General features: G+C 56.9%; 1 protein-coding gene across 5 annotated transcripts in view; it reads left to right on the forward strand.

Annotated features, from left to right (window-relative positions):
• The first annotated feature begins 7,629 nt into the window (after nucleotides 1-7,629).
• The window catches only part of TNS1 (tensin 1), a 197,724-nt gene continuing 191,355 nt past the window's right edge, over nucleotides 7,630-13,998 (forward strand). For all 5 annotated transcript variants that reach the window (XM_082658097.1, XM_082658098.1, XM_082658101.1 and 2 more), the window contains exon 1: nucleotides 7,630-7,756. In XM_082658097.1, the coding sequence (XP_082514223.1) occupies nucleotides 7,724-7,756 (33 nt within the window). In that variant the 5' untranslated portion in view covers nucleotides 7,630-7,723. The remainder of the gene's footprint in view (nucleotides 7,757-13,998) is intronic.

Below are 13,998 nucleotides of genomic sequence, written 5' to 3' on the forward strand. Positions count from 1 at the left end.
GCGAACCTTTCCCCGAGCCTCCTCCGAAGTTGCCGGGGTGCCTGCGCCCGCCCCCGCCCCCCCCCCCGCCCCCACAGCCCGTGTCACAACGAGGGGAGGAGAGAGGCAGCAGCTGGAGGAAGTCCCCGAGGGTGGAAGCGCCCTGTAGCGCCCGCGTCTCCCGCCGGGGCTTCCGGGGGAGATGGAGCCACGTCGGGGCCGCGCCTCGGGGGCCCCGTCGAGCTCCTCCCGCTAGAGGGGCCGGGACACTCGGACTTCTCCTGCGGGGCTGAGCATCCGGGAGACCACGGGGCGGGTCTCTCGCCTTCCGCCTCACCACCTCCCCGGAGCAGCCGGTCCTGTTTCCGACCCTTGCGCCCGGGGCGCGCACGTCGGGGTTAAACATGACTCAGATGAGCTGGTGCTTCTCCTGCGTGATTCGATGGAGCAAGTACCTCTTCTCCTGCTTCCTGCCCCTGCGCTTCTGCCTCCGCAGACAGGTAAACTCACCTGGCATCTGCCCCACCCCTCCCCGACAGGCACTCTCCTCCCTCGGCCACCTAGGCGTCAGGTCTATCACCCTCTCGCTGCCCTCAGGGACACCCATCTTGACCACTGTCAGCGTGGCTTTCATGAGAGTTTAGGGACTCCTGGGGGAGCCCCCACTCATGCATGGATCCACAAGGGGGAGTGGCTGCCTCACAGCCAGGGCACAGCATCTTGGAAGTCTGAAGGATAACACTGGAGTCTGTGCGAGGGCGCTGGAGAGCTGGGCACAGAAGAACATTTCTGGGGGCTTTAAGCGTCCCTCTCAAGTTTCTGTGGGAAGGGAGGGCAAGTTCCTGGAAATGTCTCTTTTTTCCCCCGGATGGGTTCAGAGGATTCAGAGTTAAGGCTGAGATGTAACAGAGTGAGATGGAAATGAAGCTGGTGGACATCCGGAGGGATTTCCTATCTATTCAGGGGGATGGGGGGACCAGGGAACCGGACATGGAAAGGACGGGGGCTGGGGTAGTAGCTGGCTTAATGAGGGAGGAGGGGTCTGGTGGGATCCCCAGTGCTGTGGATGGGCGTGTCATGGTTGAGCATCTTTCTCCCAGAGAAGATCCTTGACAGTGCCTTCAGGGTGTGCGTGCTTGTGTGTGTGGAGGGGGGAGGTTAGGGAGGGAGAGGAGGTGGGTCATAGCTGGCCAGCAGAGTAGGGAACTGGTAAAACTGCAGGTAACCTTAATCCTCCCCTGGAAGCACAGAGAGAATTCCAAGAGCATGACCTCGAGCCCCCAGAAGACTCCAGTGAGGGGAAGGATTTCAGGGACTGGGGGTCTGGCTTTCTGATCCATTCTCCATTCCGCAGGGAAGCCAGAAGGGCCCCTGTCACATGGGGGAAGGGGGCTCGGTGGCACCCAGGCTGAGAGCCAGCTGTAGTGCTTGTTTGCCTGGCTTTGAATTCTGGCTCTACCGTGTGCTCGCTGTGGACCTTGGGCAGGTCGCTTACTCTGCCGGTGCCTGTTTTCAAGCATGTAGAATGGGGATTATAAAGATACCTACATCACTGGGTTATTGTGAGGATAAATGCAGTAGGACATTTGAAGTGGTTGCCAAGTGCTTTCTCTGTATTAGGTACTCAGTAAAAATTAGGAACCTTTTCTTTATTCTTGTTGTGACTTTCCATGGGGCTCTCCCTCCTTGTAGACCTTCAGGCAGGCCAGAGATGGGGTACGTGGGAATGGAGGGATTTCTCCCAGTATCCATTCTTCCATCACATGGATAGGAAGGATTTTTCCACTCCATAAGAAGCTTGACTGTTCAGCGCCTCCTCCCAGGTGCTGCCTCTGGGACTCAGTTTCCCTCACTGCCACTCCGCAGTGGCAGTCACCCAAGGTGTGCTTTGAAATCTTCTAGCAAAATGCATTGTCTCCAGTGATTGGCTGAGAGACAGGTGCTGCGGCTGTGCACCAGAGGGCCAGAGCCCCATCGACGTTCTTGTGGGCTCTGAGTTCAGACGCTGCGGAGTCCGGGTTTTCAGATTTGGGAAAAGGCAGCCTGCAGCAGGAATGGCCAGCCGAGACCAGGTCAGTCGGACCCCAGTCCACTTGGCGATTCCCGCTCCTCATTTGCAGAGGTTGAGGATGACATAACTCCTCCTGGGCTAGGATTTGAGCTGGGGGCTGGGTGATCAGCTGCAGCTGCCTCCCTCCAGCCTTTGAGGGCCTGAGTCAGGCAGGAAATTAGAGCTGGGGAAGGTATCAAGATCACCAAGTCGAGCTCTGGGAAGGATTTTATTAAACATTGTTGCGATTGGGCCCAGACACTGTCCCCAACCAGGGTGCTGATGGAGGGGAGGTAGGAGAAGGGGATGTGAGTGATGTTCCCTCCTGGGTCAGCTGGAAACTGAGCCCATACAGGGCCTGGTTGGAAGCTCACTTTCTGTCTTAGGGAGCATTCCGATTTCTGAAGTGCAAGGGGGAGACCTCCATCGTATACCGGAGGGGTAGTGGGCGTAGGGGCAAGGGTCTGGACCCTCCCTGGCCCATAGGGTTCCTTGGTGGGCATTAGGATGAACGTGCCTTGGGCCAGGCTTGGTGAGTAGAGCATGGATGAGTCTTCAGCCCCCACTCACCCCTTGGCTACACCCTTGTTCAATGACCATCCTGCCCAGTGGTACATGGAGGCTCTGCTAGGGCTCCAGGCCCCCCAGAACTCAAAGGCTGAGTGTGTCTGGGGGTGGGAGCAGGGAGAGGCAGCATGGCTTATCTGAACAGAAGCCCTGTGGCCAGACCCTGTCCTCACCCAGATCTCAGGCCCCAGGGCTTGCTAGGGCTGTGGTTTTTCTCTTCTGGTTGGCTCTTCTAGAGCCACTAGGGAGCCAGTTGGTCTCATTCTGACCCAGGTGGCAGTGCTGTCCTCGGCTTCCCTCTATGTGTCTCCCTTCCCCCTGCCCCCTCTCCCCTGCCCCAAGCCAGACCTGGGCCTGAGCAGTTGACGTTCTTCTCGGAGCTGCAGCCCTTGAATGAGGAGTGGGGAGGACAGCTAACATCACCTCAACATAGGACCATAAGCCCTAGTCTCTGGGTGGTGGTATTGCTAGAGGAGCAGCAGGAAAATGTTCGATCCCCACGGGATGTGGAATCAGACACCCCAGATTCCGCTCTCACGCATCCTACCTGTGTGATGCCGAGCAAGGTGCCGAACCTCTTTGCGCCTCAGTTTCCACATCTGTAAAATGAGAGCTGGCAGGAGGCTTAAGTACGATACCACAATTAAGTGTCTGGTTAGTTAGTATTGATCTTTCCGCGCGCAGGGGACAGAGGGACAGAGCCCGAAGGAGCCATGCCGTTGCCGAGGGCTTTGTTGTCAGATCCTGTGCTGCTGGGATCTGCATTTGGACGTTGATGGGGAATCCCAGCACCAGCTCTGCACCTGCCTACTTGGTAGGAGGCCCCTGCGGCTGGCTGCGATGAAGGCTGTGGTGTGTGCAGCCCCCGTGTGAAGGCAGCGGGCTGCAAGGTTGGCAGGAGAAAGGTGAGAGCATGACTCTGGTCCTACAGTGACTGGACAGCTGGGTGCTTGCGAACGATCTGGGGCCCGAGAGCCACAGCTCTGTGACCTCAGGCTGGTCCCACCCCGTCCCTCCACTGCAGTGTTGCCATCTCTTAGATGAGGGCGCTGATTAGGTGAGAGGTGCCCCAAAGCCCCAACCCTCCTGGCAGACTTGTTTAATTGAATCCGGCAGAATGATTTTAAAAAAAGAAAAAGCCGACGTTTAAAATTTTGCATTTTTCATATTTTATATAAAAGATTTTATAAGATAATATAGATTTGGGGCTTCTCTTGACAGGTCAAAATATTTGACAGTGTGGGCTTATGTTGCTGACACTGCAGCAGCTGTCCCCGAGGAGTGGGATCCCCTTTAGCTGGGCCTGCCCTCTCCAGGTCCCCAGAGACTCCTTGCCCGCTACCTTCATTTAACTTCTGTCAGGCCCCTGAAGGATCTGACTGTGACCCCTGGAAGGGCTCCAGGTCTTTCCAGCTCTGATGTTCTGTGACCTTCAGATTCTGTGACCAGTGGTGACAGAGGAAAGACTTGCTGCCATGTCAGGAGATGGGCTGACGGCAGGAAGAACTTTGTGATGGACAAGTGTGGAAGGATAGGAAGAATGGATTGGAGGGGGCGGGGGCCGGAAATCTGTGGCCTCACAGGAGGTGGAGCTGGAAGGGACCTTCGAGACCATCAGCTTGGTCATTTCGCAGGTGTGGAAACTGAGGCTGAAAGAGGGGAGTGCCAAGCTCAGGCTTACGAGGCCTGTTAGCTGTGTTCCTGCCCTCACTCACTTGTCCCTCAGCTCGGCCCACCTCCGGGCTCAGCGCCAGCCCCAGAGCCTGCGGTCCTGGCTGTTTCTTCAAGTGACTGCTGAGCCAGGGACTGGAGGGCAGTGGGCCGTGAGCAGGAAGGCTCTGCGTGCAGAGGGGAGAGTGGAGTTAAATGCCAGCTGCTGCAGAAATGGCCAGGGCAGTGGGTGGCGTGGCTCAGGGTGGGGGGCCGCTGCTGAGGCAGGTACCCGGTGTCTGCGACCCTGGTCCAGGCATGGGGATCCCAGGATGGGTGATACCGCTTCAGCCTCTGGAGAGTCTGCGTCCTGAGAGAGCTCAGAGGCCAGGGAGTGGCAGGAAGAGAATGGTGTTGAAGAGAGGTGGGTATTACAGGCAATTGCAGAGGTGCGCAGGCGAGGTATGCCCAATGCCCTTTCAACGCCCTTTCTGGCCCACTCTGGCCCCAGAGGAAGGTTTGGGAAGGGGTAGTAGATGGTAAAAGTAGGAAAATATGTTAGGACCCATTGATTGGTAGAGTGATTCATTGCTTCTTCAACCATGTCTGGCACCTGCTGTATGCCAGGCTCTGGGGATACAAAACACAGGACATGTCCTTGCCCAAGAAACTCTCCCTGTCTGTGTGTTGCGGTGGGAGGGGACACAAGCTGTGAAGGATGAATAATGGGTAACAAGTCTGAAATAGGGTCATTACATAGAGTTGGAGACACTTCAGGTGGCAGAGTTGAACATTCAACAGGGAAGATGGTGGTTGGGTAGCAGGAAGGACTTCCTGACAGTGAGAGGTTAAGATACAGGAGAGACACCCATGGTCTTGGAAAAGGGGAATTCTGGGCGCAGGGTTCCTCTGAGGAGACCCCCAGCACTAGGGTTCTCCACTCCTGTTTTCAGTCCCGGCTGAAGGGACTAGGGAGGGAGCTGGCCTGGGGGCTGCAGGGCCCCCTTGGGTTGCATGGGAAGCCAGACAAGTTGGTGTCCGCTGTGACTTGGTCTTTGGTCTTGTTGTCTAGCATTTCTGGGAAGCAGCAAGGTGATTTCTCAGAACTCCCAAGATAGCTGCCAGCAGGCACATCTTCTAGTGACGCTGGCGGCAAAGGGTGGGAGCGGGCGGAGGAGATGGGGGGGAGTGGGCCCCGGGACGGCAGGGCTGAGCTGGCTGAGCCCTTGAAGTTGCTGGGAGGCTGGCAGGGCTGGTGATGGTGGCTAGGGGTGGCCTCAGGGGCTCCCAGAGAGGCCCCCTGAAAACCACACTTCCTTGACTGCCCTGGGCTTCAACCAGTGGAGAGAGGGAAGGTTGGCAGGAGCGTCCATCTGTGGACATGCCCAGCGGTGGCAGCAGGGCCAGCTACATGTGGGACACTGGTCCATTTCAGTGTTGGCTAAACTGTCAGTTGAGCCCTGGCAAGCTTGAGAGGGGATATCCAGAGGCATTGTGGTTCTGGAAAGGGATGCAGGGTAGGGGCAGAATCTTTCATTGCCCCACAGCTCTGCAGAAGGACCTAGAGTGATGTGTGAAGGGCCCTGATTCCTCACCTTGTCGTTTTCATCAGAACAAAGACTCTTATCTCAAGTGACCGCTCCAGGAGGGACCAGAATTAGACAGCTTGCTTTAGTGTCCTCCCCTGACTTCCCACCAAGTAATAGAGTCCCTTGTGCAGTGCACAACCTGTACATCCGCATGTGGCAGCCTTTTCCCAGACAAAGTGTGAATGTTTCCCTCTCATTCTGGGGTTTCCTAGGTAGATGTCCTGACTGGACTATGGGCTGGGAGCCAGTACACCTGTCTGGGCAGGTCCTCTTGAGGGGAGAGGCTGGTTGTAGAGACTGTACCCTGGGGTGGCACCATGTGTGGGGCTGACAGAGTGGTGAGGGCAGGCTCTTGGGTGCGTGGGGGAGAGAGGCAGGGGATATATAACCCTTTTTCCATGTGGCCCAGGGCATCTACCCCATGCTGGTGTGTGTGCATAGAGCTCAAGCAAGAGGACTTTCTTGCCAAGTTACTCAATCCAAGAAAATGGTCTCAGAGTGCCTCCTCTGGGTGGGGCCCTGTCCTCGGCACTCGTGTGTTTCTGTGAGCTGGACTGTGTGTCCTGGTGTGTGTGTCTACGGGTGTGTGTGTGTGTGGGGTGTGGGTGGGGCTGAGCCCTCTTTCCCTCCCCGGAAGGCTCCAAAAAATAGAAAATAGAGCGGGGTGATTCACCAGCCCCACCCACTCTTACTTGGTCCAGCTGCGGCCACAGCTCAAAGAGGAAAGTTTCTGGGGGGAAGGTAGAGGGGGGAGTTGAGACAATGAGGGCCGGGGGCCGATTTTGCTGGCTTCCCCTGCGGTGAGCCCTGGGAATACATTTGGATACCCCTCTTCTTCCCCCCACCCCAGACCCCAAACTTCTGGCCCTGGGCTAAGGTGAGGGGGAGGGAAGGGAAGGGCTGGCGGGGGCGGGTGGGGGGACAGTGTAGGGGGAGAAGTAGGCACGTGGAATGGTGGGAGGTGAAAACTGGGCCCAGGGAGGGGGAGCAGGGGCGGTGGAGGAGGAAGTGGGGAAATGCAAACCAAATGTTGGCCCGGGGCACAGTCAAGAAAAACAGACTCTCGCGGGAGCCTGGAGCGGGGCTCCTTTTAGGAAGGGCAGGAAGGGCTGGGACAGATGTTTGGAGAAAAGAAAGAAAGAAGGGGAAAAAAAAGTAAGAAAAAAGTTGGAATGAAATCCACAGCCCTGGGGGCAGGGCCGTTCTCCAGCGGTCTCAGGCCAGGCTTCTCTTGAGTAAAGCATGGAGTGGGCTCTGAGCTTGCCGAATGGGCACCAGGGTGCCCTGGGCACTGACCTAGCTAAGTGAGTGCCAGTGACTTTGTGTTCCGAGGGCAGGAGGGCATGCGTGTGTCCTTGGAGATGGGATGGGACTGAGGAACCCCAGCTCAAGCGGACTGTGCTGTCCCATGTCTGTCCGTCCCTCCATCAGTGGTCTGGGGGTGGAGGTCTGCAGTGAGCAGAGCAGACTCCAGGCCTGGCAGCGTCAGATGCAACCAGAAGGCAGGAGCAGCTTGGTGGCTTACAGGGGTTGTGCGTCTGGGGTTGTGTGTCTGGGGTGGGGGGGTGGCTTCTGGGGGGAGGGGCTGCCTCCAGTAGCTGTCCCTTTGCTCTGCTTCTTTCCCACCCCCCGCGAAGCAGGGCTTCTGACCCCCAAAGCCACCAGTGGAGCTGGGAGGAGGGAGGAGACAGGAGGCTGGGACTAGGGGGTGGAGTGGGGGGAGGAGGAGAGGGAGGGAGGGTGAATTGGAGGCAGGCAGGGCGAGTGCTGCAGATGCTGGCGCTGCCGCGGACTCAGAGCTCCCTTCTGCCTGCTCCGAGGGGACTGCGAGCTCAAGGGGACCCTTTGCAGTCCCCGGGCGTGGCCCCAGGGACGGGGACCCTCGAAGATGACGTGGATCTGTCTGTCCTGCATGCTCTGGGTAGGTGTGGCAGCGTTAGCTAGGAGGTCGAACCGCCGCCCCCCCCTTCGACCTTAGCCTTACCCTGAGAGCCTGGGGTTGGGGGAGTGTTGGTGGTGAAGGAGGGGGCCTTTCTGCCTCTGAGAGACAGAAGGAAAGACTGACTCGAGTAGACCCTCAGCCTGAGTCCGTCCCCATCAACGGGGCCCAGGCCCCAGTTCTGCCGGTCAGTACGTCCCCCCTCCCCAGTGTCCTCTCCCCCAGCTGAGTCCGGGAGCTGTAAGTAGAAGGAAGCCATCATAAGGTTTGTCTCTTTTTGGAGCCACTCCTGCCTCCATTCCCACCCCATACCGGGGTGAAAATTCTTCACCCCTCAGGTTGCTCAGCCTAAGAGTCTGGGGGGGCAGTGGGAGGGGCCTGAGGAACAGGGGGCATTGACCTAGGAGATGAAAGCTGGAAAAGCCAGGCTGGGGAAAAGTTCTGCTCGGGTTCCATCACTTTTACCCCAATTTCAGCTTCTACCCGCTGCCATCCCCCCCTCACAGCCCTCCCATCCTTACCAAGACCTCCCCCGACCCCCTCCAGTCCCAGAGGAGGAAGCCACAGCCTCCTCTTTCCCCTTTCTTGGCCCCAGATTCAGGAAGGTGTGTGTCAGCGCAGGATGCTTGAAGGGTGGGCAGGCAGGGTCTGGGGGCCACATGGTGAGGGTTAAAAGTCTTGAGGCCAGTCAGGGGCAGAGGCTCCTGGGAGAGAGGGGGCTGGGAGAGGGCTGACTGCTGCAGGAGGGGAGGGGGCAGGGATGGGAGACCCCTTCCTCAGAGGGGCTCCGCTCTCTGGGCTGGGTGAAGGCATGCACAGGGGTCAGGAGGGCAAGGAAGTCATCCCTGGCTGAGGTTAATGTTGGTCTCAAAGAGAGTGATGGCTGGTTTGGGGGAGGGAGCTTCAGGCCCAGGATCCAGATGTGGCCTTTCCTGCCCCTTTCCCTGTTCCGGCCAGTCCTCGGGAGGGCCCTCCTCGGCCCAGGCGAGCCCAGGCTGAGGACAGTGGTGGGAGATCAGACTTGGGCAGTCAGATGTGCTCTGTGCAGAGAGGGGAAGTAGGGAGGGGGCTGGCATGAGGGGGTTTGGGTGGCGTGTGGGGCTTGGGTGTGGGCGTGGGTCTGAGTAAGAGACTGAAGGTGTCTGGAGCGTCCTGCACATCAGGGGTTCGCTGGGCTGCTGTCGACATCTGTATAGTGGGAGCCTTGGCCAAGGTCATTTCTCCAGCCCCTTTCAGCTGCCTGGGACAGACTCTGGAAGGCCTGAGAACGGTGCTGAGGAGAGAGGCTGGCAGGGAGGGAGGCCTGCGGTGGGAAGGATGGCAGTTAGACTTCCAGGGGTGATGCGGGTGTGGATGGAGACAGGGCCACGTCAGCAGAGAGGCTCTGGGGGAAGCGCTGCACGGCTCTGAGCCTCAGTTTCCCTGTGGGTAAGACGATGGCGGGGAGGTGCAGAGAGGTGAGCATGAGTGCCTCGTCCGTGTCACTTCTCTCCCTGAGAGCTGGGGACCAGGGGCTGGTGTGGATGCAGCCACTTTTCTAAGGCCCTCCCCTCACCCCTTTTCCTGTCCTCTCTCCTGGTGCCTCCCCGCCCCTGTCCCTCCCCAGCTCTGTGAGACAGCCCAGCAGGCAGGCTTCTGTGGGAGTGGAAAGAGGCCGGTGGGAGTGGGCTGGGGAGAAGGGTGTTTTCTCTCCATCCTGCCCGGCTTGGATGCCCATTGCCAGGGTGGGCCCGAGTCTGGAGGGTGTGGACTGGCCCGAAGGCACAGCCCTGGCCCCATCAAGCTCCTTGTCCCCCTCCTCCAGTTGTCCCAGCAACCTTCCTCCTTTGCGGGTGGGCCTCTCTGGGGCTGGGGTGTAAGTTTGTAGCAGGAAGGGGAGGGGTAGCTGGTGCCAGTTCCGGAGAGGGGGCATGGAGGTCCTGGAGACCTTGACAAGGGAGCTGCTTCCGCCTTGAGAGGCTCCTGCTGGTGGGAAGTGCGTGGACTTTGACACCAGGCAGGGCTAGGCTCAGATCCTAGTTCTGTCATTTACCAGATGGGCAGCCTTGGGTACGGCAGTTCCCTTCTTGAGCCTCAGTTTCCTGATTCCGTAAAGTGAGGAGAATAATACACACCTTGTCTGGCTGGGCTGAGGACAGAGACAAAGTATGTCAAGAGACCAGGTACCCAGGCACTCGGTAGGTGCTCAGTAAATGCTGGTCCCTCCCCCACTCCACAACCTCCTTCTTGGCTCACGGGATCCCCTGTATTGCAGATCTGATGTGTGGGAGGATCTCCCCAGGAATAGCTGCAGACACTTCATCCAAGAAGTAATCTATCTCTAATGCGTAGTTTTAACAAGCTCTAGGAATAAAAATCACTTTATTAGCTGAGGAGCCGAGCTATATATTATGCACAACTTGATTTTCTCATCAAATGCTCCCATTCGCTATTACATATTCAAGCACGGTTTATTTAGAAAATAATGACATGCCTATTAATTGAGGCTTTTTCGTGTTACACCGTTGGAGTTAGAGCTGCAGGCCCTTCCTTCTGGAGGGGCTCGTTCTGTTTTCAGGAACTGGGCAGGGGCTTATTAGATGGGGCTGAAGGAGCCACAGGCATGCCTGGGGGCCAGGTACAGCCCTGGCCCTGCCCTGAGCAAGCCACGTGGCCTCGGGCTCGTCACCTGACTTTTCTGGACCTCATTGAAGCTGACCTCTGAGGCCAGCTGCAGACAATGAAGTGTTCTCTTTTCTGGAGCTGGTGTCCTTCCCAGCGCTAAGCACACATTTTTGTCAGAGGGTCCGCGTGAGCCCCCGGTTTCCTGGTGTGCAGTTCTTGCCCTGTGTACCCCACTCTGACCCCTCCATCCTGAACTCACTCTCTTTGGAGTTTTGTTAGCCTGTAAGGGCTGTGCCCACGGGGGGCCTCCTGGCCACGCGTTTGGGAGCTAGGCTGGGCTGCGTGACACTGACAGGGTCCGAAAGAAAACACCCCCTTTGCAAAATTTTTCAAAATGGCGTTTGAGGCACAAAGTCAGGGAGCAATACCATACTGTTTTCCTGCGATGCTCAGTGGCAGTGTGGCAGGCTGGCCGAGAGCACAGTGCCTGTGTTTCATCCTGGCCCTGTGACTCGGAAGCTCTGTGGCTTCCAATCTGTTTCTCGGTTGGTTTCTCCAGCTACCTATAGCATTGTTAAGTTTTAAAGGAGCCAATACATGTCGAATGGCGTTTCTCCCCCAGTAAGAGCTCAAGAAACGTTAGCTCTCTTTATATGATGGCACATTTCAAGGCCACACAGCAAGTTAGAGTCAGAACTAGGACCTGGCCCTTCTGCGTCCCCATCCAGGACTTTCCATTCTGGGAATACTTCGGGGAAGGGCAGGAGGGGGTGTAAGGATGATGTGAAGGCCCAGAACGTGCAGGTCTTCTCCTGCAGGCAGCGTGCACAGGGTCAGAGCGCGGATGCTGGGTGTGTGGTCTGGGCAGCCGCGTAGCCTCTCTGTGCCTTACCTGTGTCCATTTCCTTGACTTATGCAATTTCATTTGAACCTCACTGTAATTCTGTGAGGTGGGAAGGGAAGGGATGGCTAATTCCAGTTTCTAGCCAAGGCGAGGGGGACCCACAGAGGGGAAGTGGCCCGTCCAAGAGGCCACATGGCCACTGGGTTCAGTGCTCCTGAAAAGAGGAAGAGTATGGGCCGGGGGCTTTGCAGCTCTGGGTTGAGGGGTTGGTGGCCAGCAGCCTAAGGATAGGAAACGGTGTTAGGGAAGCACTGTGACAAAGAAACCATCCAGTCATTCTGCCAGGTCAACACCCACCCACCCATGTTCCTGTCCATCTGTCTCACCAGTGGTTATAGAGTGCCGACTTTCTTCAAGAAGCTTGCAGATATTGGGCAAATGATTACAATAAGATGGGTGTTACCAAGAGGGAAACTGTGGGGACATGTAAGGGGGGACCTAGCCTAGATTGGGGGAGAAGGGACATATCAGGAAAGACCTCTTGGGAGGTGAACTTTAAACTAGATCCAAAGATGAAGGTGTGACCTCAGAAATCCAAGTGCGGGAAGTAAGAATAATTGACAAAGGATAAGGAGGGGTAAACCAGCCAGTAGATGGCCTTTGGACAGAGGGGTCCTGACGACGCAGCTGCCGGGGCTCCTCCGCATCTCACAGACGGCAGCTGTGGGCACACCCTTGGAAGTGGTGGCAGTGCCACGGTGAGGGACCCCGTCTCAGACAGACCTGGATTTGAGTCTTCGTTCCATCCTGCCCTCCTTGTGTGTCGCGGAGCACATTCCTCAGCCTCATCATAGGATGTGGTTGTGAGGATCCAGTGAGGGAATCTGTGCCAGCCCCTCGCCATGATGCCACCCCTTCAGGCTATCCACATCCCTGTGCCCTCCCACTCCAGGAGATGATTTCATGTTAGAGCACGAAAAAGGGACCTGGGACCTGATGCCCAAAAACGTCGGGACGTGGTTTATGAAGGAGCCCAGGCGAGAGGGAGAGAGAGAAGCAGGCTGATGGCGAGAGACGGTCCAGCTCAGGAAGCCGAGTCATGGGCCGAGGGCCACCAGGTAGAATCCCGGACCCCCCAAGCCTCCGCGTGCTCCTCTGTCACATGGGGAGCTCAGTTAAAGCCACTCTCTGCATCCTTCCTCCCATGGAGATCCAGGGCTACTCGGTGTCAGAGAGCTTTCTCCTCAGCCAGGTGATGCCAGCACCTCAACCCGTGTTCTGTCCCCTGAGGGCAGGACAGTGGGCGTGGGTGTAATTACACTGGAGTGAACCAAGGTCAGACTCCTTCTGACTTGTTTTGGGCTCGCACTTTTCTGGACACAGGGGACATGGAGCAGAAGCACGTGCAGGTGTGGGCACCTGGCGGACTAGTCCAGCGCACACACAGGCGTGACAACATGAATCAGAGCCCGAGTCTGGGGAGCGCTTACTGTGTGTCAGGCGCTGTTCCAGCGTGTTTTCAGGCATTGTCACAAACTATGGGCAGTTGCTATGATTAGCCCACTTAACAGATCAGTAAAGTGAGGCAGACAGGGGTTAAGCGACTTGCCCGGGGTTACCTAGCTAACAAGTGGGGCAGCAGGGACCAGTCAGATCGCACAGAGCGTTGAGACGGGGCATCAAGCACGTGCGACTGAGGAAAGGCAGTGGCGTTGGGCAGCCCTTCCCCTGCGTCGAATCATGAGGAAATGACCAGACAAATCCAGATACTGAGGGACATTCTGCAGAACCGCCTGGACTCTTCAAAAAAGTCAGTGTCATAAAAGGGAAATCATAAGGTGGAGTAATGTGTCCACAGGAAAGAAGAGGAAAGAAACCCAGCAACTAAATGTAATACAAGATCTTGCCTGGATCTTGAGTCCAAAATAAAAACAAACGCAGACCCAGCTGTAATGGGTGTTATTGTGGCAAAAGGGGAAATTAGAATATGTTACTGAAGATTAGATAATGCTATCGTATCGATGTCAGATTTCCCGAGGGCGGTGATTATGTTGGGCTGAGTTAGGGGACAGAGACAGAGCGTGGAAGCGGTGAATCAGGGCCAAGGGCATAGGCGTATTCATCTTTTCCGGAGCTTTTAAAGTTTTCATGGTGAAAAAAGAAGATGGGGTGGGGAGATTGATTTTGAAAGAGGTGGGGGGTGGGTGTCTGGGGTCATCTCCCTGCGGGGATGAGGTTTGAATGAGGCCTTCAAGGATGCCTAGAAGCTTGACAAGCTGACAGGGAGGAAGGCATGCTGGGAAGAGAGAAGAGCAGAGCAGAGGCTCAGAGGTGGATGCAGGGTAGGGAGTTGGGGAGTGGGGCGAGGGGATTGAGATGGCTGGGTGGGTGGGGTATGGACCAAGGCTGCTTTCTTGCTGACTTGAGGGAGTGCAGGTCTTAACTTGGGTGCCTGGGAAGGCATGGAAGCATATTGGGGTGAGTGGGGGTGACCCCATAGAGCTGTGTTCCTTAGAGGCTGTGTGGGGAGGAAAGGTCCAGTGTCTTGGGGCAGGAGGCCGGAGGCTGTTGCAATAGCTCCAGACAAAAGAGACGGGGCCTCCAATAGGCAAAGGCAGTGGAATGAAAAGCACAGGAGGCCGCAAGAATATTTAGGGAGCAACATTTGCGGAGTCTGGCAACTGGTTGGATTGGAGGGTGGAGCCGGGAGGGGTTGAGAGTGACTCAGAGTTTTCCACCCGGGGCGACCAAGAACATGGTGAGGCCATTAGCTGGC

Source organism: Grampus griseus (genome assembly GCF_964374135.1).
Source record: "Grampus griseus genome assembly, chromosome: 7".
In the NCBI taxonomy this organism is placed as follows: domain Eukaryota; kingdom Metazoa; phylum Chordata; class Mammalia; order Artiodactyla; family Delphinidae; genus Grampus; species Grampus griseus.